General features: G+C 49.0%; 1 protein-coding gene across 1 annotated transcript; it reads left to right on the top strand.

The window, feature by feature from the left end:
- Window positions 1-497: 497 nt before the first annotated feature.
- On the top strand, window positions 498-1,604 carry LOC112886885 (NRR repressor homolog 2-like). Its single transcript, XM_025952907.1, has one exon. It carries the CDS (start codon window positions 626-628, stop codon window positions 1,241-1,243), a length of 618 nt encoding a protein of 205 aa, XP_025808692.1. The 5' UTR covers window positions 498-625; the 3' UTR covers window positions 1,244-1,604.
- The last annotated feature ends 5,680 nt before the right edge of the window (window positions 1,605-7,284 follow it).

Here is a 7,284-nt window from a genome sequence, read left to right as displayed (position 1 = left end):
AACGTGTTTTCCTTTCTTAATTTACCTAAACGGAGTCTGTGCGATGGAACAAATTGGCCAGACACGCTTCGAGCCTGCAACATCACGACAATAAGGTACAGTAGCAAGCCTTGGTCCAAAGCAGGACAGTGGCGTGGAGGTATCAGCGGCTCCATTTGTTTTAGCTTCTGGTCGATATTGAAGGTGATTTTAGAAAATCCAAAAGTCAGATGACTACCGGAATCGAGAATTGAAAATCTAGCTAAGAGTCATTTGATTTTTAGAATTTTCAAAATCAAGTCTTCAAAATCAGCGGTTAGTTTAGTCGCCGCTACTAGCGAGAGAGGGTAGCTCAACTTGCGTGAGGGCCTCTACCAGTGATCCAATCCAATCCGAATTTGCTGCTCATCTAGTTTCTACAGCACATAGCACATATGCTCTCTTACTCTATTCCTTGCCCTCGATCCTTATAAATTCAGGAGCCACCTATTATCCCAGACCCCAACGGCAACCCTCTGCACAAGGTAGCAAGCGACCAAACCCAACTACTACGCGACGCACACATTGCGCCATCTCCTTCCCCGATCACAAACGCGCACGGCATTGTCACGATCAACCTGCTAGTAGCTAGCTAGCCATATCCTTCATGGACGCCAAGAAGAGAGCGCGCGGGGCGGAGAAGGCCGCAGTACGGCCCGTGACGCCAGCCGACCGCAGCTGCGACGCCGACGCCGACGCCGACTCCGACGCCACGCCGTCGCCGGCGCGGGCTGTGCGGAAGACGCCGGCACCCACCGCGGCGGCGCCACCACCACCACCGGTCGATGACGACGACGAGCCCGTGGCGGCAGTGGAGGACAGCGGCGCCGGCGCCAGCGTCGAGGAGGAGGAGGACGACGACGAGCAGGTGGAGAGGTTCTACGCGTTGCTGGCCAACATCCGGGCACTCAGGGGCCTGGTGCCGCCGCCGTACGCGGCTGCCGCCTCCACCTCCTGCGGCGGCGGCGACGCGGGCGCCGGCGGGGCGAGCTCGAGGATGCGGCGGCCGCGGGGCGCGGAGCCGCCGTGGAGGCCGGCGTTCAGGATGGAGGACTTCGAGGAGCCCGCCGCTCCGCCGCCGTCGACCAAGAGGAAGCGCGCAGCCTGCGCGGCGGACGACGACAGCGGCGAGAGCGCGAGCGGTGCTGCGCGCCCGGTCCTCGTCACCGCGTCGTCGCCGCCGCAAGCGGCGGTACGTCCCGACAGCGGCAGCTACAAGAATTGACACCACCTGTCGCGCACGACCGTCCGGCCTGCCACTGCCAGCGTCTAACTCTAACCTCTTCTGCACGCACACAAATCTAGTCAGGAAAAAAATCTGCGAAAAGCCAGCGAAATTCGGGATGGAATTTCCGTCTGAAAGAGCTGCCGGGCTTGCTGCCACGCGGTGGACGTCAACGACACGGCGACGAGGGGCCATGTGAAACATGCACTGTAGGGCGTGGGTCGGCTCGCCATGTCGGTGGGGGTTCACGCGTGCAATAATTTCTTCATGTGATGCGCGCGGTGTTATGGTCGTGACCCCAGCTGGTAAAAACTTGAAATCTGGAGTGTCGAAAAGAAAAGGAAAAAAACCTTGCTCATCATTTGGTCTACCACTTTCCCTTTGTTTTTCTTTTTTGGATTCTCTGTCAACTGTTTAGTTTAGGTGAACCGAAAGGAGCCACAGGCCACAGGCCACAGCACATACGTTTGTATTTTTTAGCTCCCAAGAATCGTATACCAAGCGTGCCACTGTTGGGTACTACTCTATCCAGATGTAAAGTGCGTGCAACTTCAGAATTTAAACTATATATACTCCCCCTCTGAAATATAGGGATGAAAGCATTTGAAATTTCTCCCCTATTCAACCTATATATTCCCCCTTTTATACTTTTTATTTTCTACAGTTTATTTAACTGGAGCAGAAGGATCAAAGCACATACTTTGAGATATTTTGTTCCCAAGAATCGTATACCAAGCTTGCTACTGTTGGGTACTACACTCTCTCCATCCAAAGATGTAAAGTGTGTCCAGCATAAAAAAATTAAAACTACTGTAACTTTTTGACTAGCAATTATGCTAACTGTATGTGAGTTTGCCTAAACAGAAGGGAACTATGGAAAGTCATTGCTGATTTTCGGTCAAGATTAGAAAAATCTTAGGATAATGTCTCAGTTTGTCAGCCGCTTGGTCAGTAATTCTTTTTTAAAATAAAAATATAGCAGGGTAAATGGTTAATATTTTTGACAAAGAAATAGATCCTTGTGGCTTGAATGGTTACCGGAGTTGCTGTAGCCCTAGCTAGTGGTACCAAGGATGAAATCTCATGGTCAACATCTTGCCTGTCTAATGCGGCTATATCTTTTAATGGTAGACGATGTGCTGCTGGCAAGAATATAGTTAGCTATGATGGTCTCATTTCAATCTCAAGATCTGCTAATTTAATCTCCCATATGCAGTATCCAAGCATGTTGAGTCTATGCTGCCTTTCGCAAATAAAGAAAAGAAAAGGAGATAAAAAAAGAAGAGAAACCTGACCAGCAGACCGATCATGTACCTAGCACTCGCTGAAGTGAAAATACACTAATTCTAAGTCATTATTAAGTTTTCGGTCAAGAGTGCGCAAGACTCGCATTATTATTCCTCAATAAAACATGTGCGGCAGCCTTGAAAACGTGACGGAGAACGGTGTGAATTGCCGTGATCGTGCCACGCTTTAGCAGCAAAACCCGTGCTGCCAACTCTCCTCGCCGTAGCACAGACTTTGCCTTCAACGCCGATACACATTGTGGCAGAACCGCCTGAATTATTCCGGCTCAAGTACGCTAGCCATCGCTATACAGCCGATAATAACTCAACACACTTCAAACGGAACAACCCATTGGTCTGTCAGGTCTCCGTCCGATACAACCACGGTTCAACAGGATCAAAGTAGGTTTACCTCGCACGAAGACGAGTTTACAATCACAGCACAGCTCCTCAACTTTTAATTCACAGATACGCAAATGTTATTACAAACCTTTTTCAAACTGAATGTAAACTTATACAAACAGTGTTCAACACGACAAGCTACACAGCTTGTCCAAGTTTACAGCGGAAGAAAAATAAACACGCGACTACGCACGTCGCGAGGGTTGACATCGCACTCAGCCCAAAGCTTGGTGTCACTCAGGAGGGTCACTACCAGCCGGAGACGGATCCCACTCCACGGTCCAGCCATACGGAACAGAAGTTGGCCATGCAGAACTATCCGTGGAGTTCTCGAAGGTCATACCTGAAAGATAGACTAGCAAGACTGAGTATACTTAGCCAGGTAACTTAGCCAGGTAACTAGACTCATGAAGGCATTGAAAAGGTTCTGGATTTAATTTCAGCTGAAAAGCAACAAAGAGTATGATCCACTTTCAAATTTGAGCTTTCAAATTCTACTTGATTAGCCAATCTAGGTAAGCATCTACACTAGACAAGCAAGGTAGAGATTATCATTCATCAAGATTATTCCATCAATAGTTACAGTTCTTACTCTGTGTGGCAAAATAAATAAGCAGTCTCAATTTCTGCGAGAAACGGATGATTCTTAATCGAGTTTCCAAACCTTGCAAGGCAAACCTAACTCACACGCTTGGAACACCAAAAGGTCGTTCCAAAGCAACCGTTTGCCTTTCATTCCGGGTTGTGGAACAGGGCCACCATAAGCGACTGTAGGACCGTACGCACACCAATTGTGCAGGACATATGTCTGTAGCGCGACTACATGACCGTACTCCTGTCCTCTGTGCGGAACGTACTCCCACACGTCAGTGCGTGAGAAAAACCAAATTACGAGTGGTGGGAGGTATGTCCACTTGCCGGGCCGATTGGTTATTAGGCTTGCCGCTTTACCATATTTCGCGGCATGTGGCTAGTATTTTCAAACACTTAGCCACCACTACCACACACTGCGACCTTAACAACTTTTATCAAAATAGATAGGGTAAACCTTCAGGTCATGATACTGCACATGACCCTATCCATTATCCTTATAGTGATTGCAGAATAGTAAACATGCAACTCCTATATCGTGCGCGTGATAGGAAATCACTCGACTTTTACTGGTCCTATTTAGCAGAGCGTCTATGCGAGAAGTACTCGGGTACAATACATTGGATTCTTAGGATTTATGCAACTAGGGTTTCATTTCAACTCCTAGACGTAATGCAAGATACATAATATATAAGTAAAATGGTAATAAATTGAAATACTGGGGTATGCATCGGGGCTTGCCTTCTTGAGTGGGGTTGAGGGCAGGAGTGTCAGAGACTTCCGAACCTTGGTTCGGGGCTTCAGTTAGAGTCTCGGCAACGTTTATTGGGTCTTCAGAAAACCCTTAGTCTTGTTCCAGAATTAGCTCGTAGTCTCCGTCGTCGAGCGTTGTCGATTCTACATGGTATGCAAGGATTTAAGTGAGATGGTGCTTGAGTTAAGGTTTTTATTTTACGATAAAGTTGCAATCCAATAAATTAGTGCACATAAACCCATGTAACAAGAGGGTGGGGTTCCAACTACTGTTTGTACTTAGGTTATGTCATTTTAATGGAATTACTTTGAAGTAATTCAACCAGTTTGATTTTTATTTTGAAAACCATAAAGATTTTGATCCTGAATTTTTGTGAATAAGTTTATTTTCAATAAATAAGCTTATGGTGAATTTTTCATAATTTTCTAGAAACAGAAACTAAAACATTTGAATTTGAATTCAAACTTCAAGTTTAAATTCAAACCCTGATAAAGATAATTAATCATAGAAGCTTTAGGAATAAGCTTAATTAAATTTGAACTACTTCAAATTTGATTTGCAAAAGTTTAAAAGAATTTAAACTACAAAACAGTATTAAGCTTGAAACTTTTACACAAGCTCATACATGACCTAAAGATGCTGCATACCAAAAATTATAAAAAAAATAAGTTAATATGCAAAAGTTATGCATAAAATACCCCTTTTACTTAGGTTTAAAATAGATTCAAAAGTATTTAGTTTCAAGCCAAACTTCATTAATAAAAGTTGTAGAGCTTAAATCCTAGTTTCTAACAAAACTGGTTTGACAATTTTTGGATTTTTCTACACATTCCTATGAATTTTACAAGTTGACTGAACTGTGTTTAAGGAGGGGTGCTACTTTCTCACAAATAGACCCCTAGAAACTTTTAAAACCTTGCAATCGAGTCCCTGGCCAGCTACACAGGAGGTCCGACCGATGGCCGACCAAATTCCGGCGAGATGGCTTGTCGGCGGCGAGGGGCACGTGGGGGAAAATGACCAGTGACTCACGGCGGTTACGGGGGTGGTCGGGGCTGAGACGGGGAGGAGCTGTAGCAGCGTAACGGCGGCGAATAGGGGCGGGCGGCGGAGCTTCGAGGGGGTCGCCGGCGTTCCGGTGGCTAGGGTGCCGGAGGGCGGCGGGGAAGTAGTCGAGAAGCTTCTACGTGATGATGTAGTGCTGACGAGGTGCTCGGCCGGGGCTAGGAGGTGGTGGATCAGCGGGTCGATGGCGAAACCGAGCAGCGGCAGAGCAAGGAGCTCGTCGGCGCTGCGGTCCGGCTGTTCCGATGCACGGGGGCGAGTTTGGACGGGCTGGGGAGCACCAGCGGGGCGACGGGGATGCTGTTTGTGCTCTGGACCGGGGATGGGGAGCGGCGGTGAGGGCTGTCGACGGTGAGGCCGAACGGGCGGCGAACTGGAGTTCACCGGCGCTGCGGGGAACAACACTCGGGTGCAAGAAAACAAAATTGGGCGGGTCGATGAGATGCAGGGAGCACGGTGGTGCTCTAGGAGCACTGGATCGGAGTCCGGGGGTGGCGTGGGTGGCTGACGACGATGGCCAGGAGGCGCGGCGGAGGTCCGGTGGGGGTGGTGGTCGGAGCAAGAAAGAATGAGCGAAATGTGTGTGTGCAAACGCAAGAGCGGTTGTGTTAGGAACTCCAAGATGCGCTCGGAGTCCAAAAGAAGATGGGATTGCGCGGGAGCAGGAGCTGGCACGCCGGCGGCGCGCGTGGCGACACGGCGAAGCTCGAGTAGCGGCAGGGTTGGCGTGGCACGCGCGAATGACGGCAGCTGGGGAAAAACTACGGCGGTGGCCGGTCGGAGAGCGGCACGTGGGATCTGCAGGGAGCAGGAGGTGGCGCTGATCGGGTCGCAGCGACGGCGAGCGGTGGTGAAGCGCGGCTCGGGCAGGCGACAGATGCGACATGGAGAGGGCAGGGGCAGCCAGCGCGGGGTCGGGGAAGGCGGCAGCGAGGCAGGGAAGGGCACGTGGCCCGGTGCAGAGCGGCGCTGGGACGGCGGAGGTGGTGCACATGGCCGGCCAGAGCAGCGGCTGTGCGCGGCAGAGAAACAGAGGAGGAGGGAGGGAGGTAGACGAAGGAGGACCCGGGTGAAATTTTCAGAAAGGATAGGGACCCCACTGTAATGCTCAAGTAACTTTCAAACCAAATATCAAATGAAGATGGGCCCAAAAGCAAAAAGGTAGGGTTTTTCAAAATGTACAACTTTGCTTTAAGGTTCATTCATAGAAGAGCTAAGAATTTGGAGTTAATATAAAACTTAGCAAAGTTTCTAAACTTTATACAAATCCTATTTAAAAACTACACTACATATACATCCTATGTGTAGTTTCACCTATATTTGCGATTTAAACACAAGTTTTTAACTTTTGCCAAAACAACCTTTAGGTATTTGAATTCCACTTTCCATTCTCATCTATTTAACATTAAGGACCTTTATTAAATTATACCCCTTTTTCTTAGCATTTAAATTTTTAAACATATTTTCACCACATTTTGCACACAACATCATTCTAAAATTTAGGGTGTGACAGTACTAATTAACATTAACTGAGTATTACGCACAGCCACCGCCCACCGGGAGGCAGGAGGACTGGGCTTTTAGGTTTACAGGTTGTCGGAGATCGGCCGATGCTTTCGGGCGCCTGGCGATGCGAGGATGCTGAGTGCTGACATGCCCAATCATGGCCGGGGTTCCTGACCAACCGGCGTCGTCGTGCGAAGCACGAGTGCTAGCTGCCTACCACGCCGGAGCGGTCTGGTCCGTCACTGACGCATGCCCGATGACGTCACTGTAAGCTCGTCACGGATTGCAGAGCTGAGCTGCACAGCATATTCTCCTACTCTCTTGGCCCTGTAGTGGCGTTGTTGCGCTAGCGTCATCTCTCGGCGATGATCGAGCATGGATGGCTGGATGTGCTCTCGCTGCAGTGGCCACTACCGGGAAGGAGAATAGGGAAGGAC

The sequence above is a fragment of the Panicum hallii genome, chromosome 3 (genome assembly GCF_002211085.1).
Source record: "Panicum hallii strain FIL2 chromosome 3, PHallii_v3.1, whole genome shotgun sequence".
In the NCBI taxonomy this organism is placed as follows: domain Eukaryota; kingdom Viridiplantae; phylum Streptophyta; class Magnoliopsida; order Poales; family Poaceae; genus Panicum; species Panicum hallii.
The sequence above is the reverse complement of the archived record's forward strand: the minus strand, read 5'-3'. Positions and strand labels throughout refer to the sequence as shown.

Coding starts and splice junctions, on each gene's coding strand:
- LOC112886885 (XM_025952907.1), top strand. CDS start 626: ATGGACGCCAAGAAGAGAGCGCGCGGGGCGGAGAAGGCCGCAGTACGG.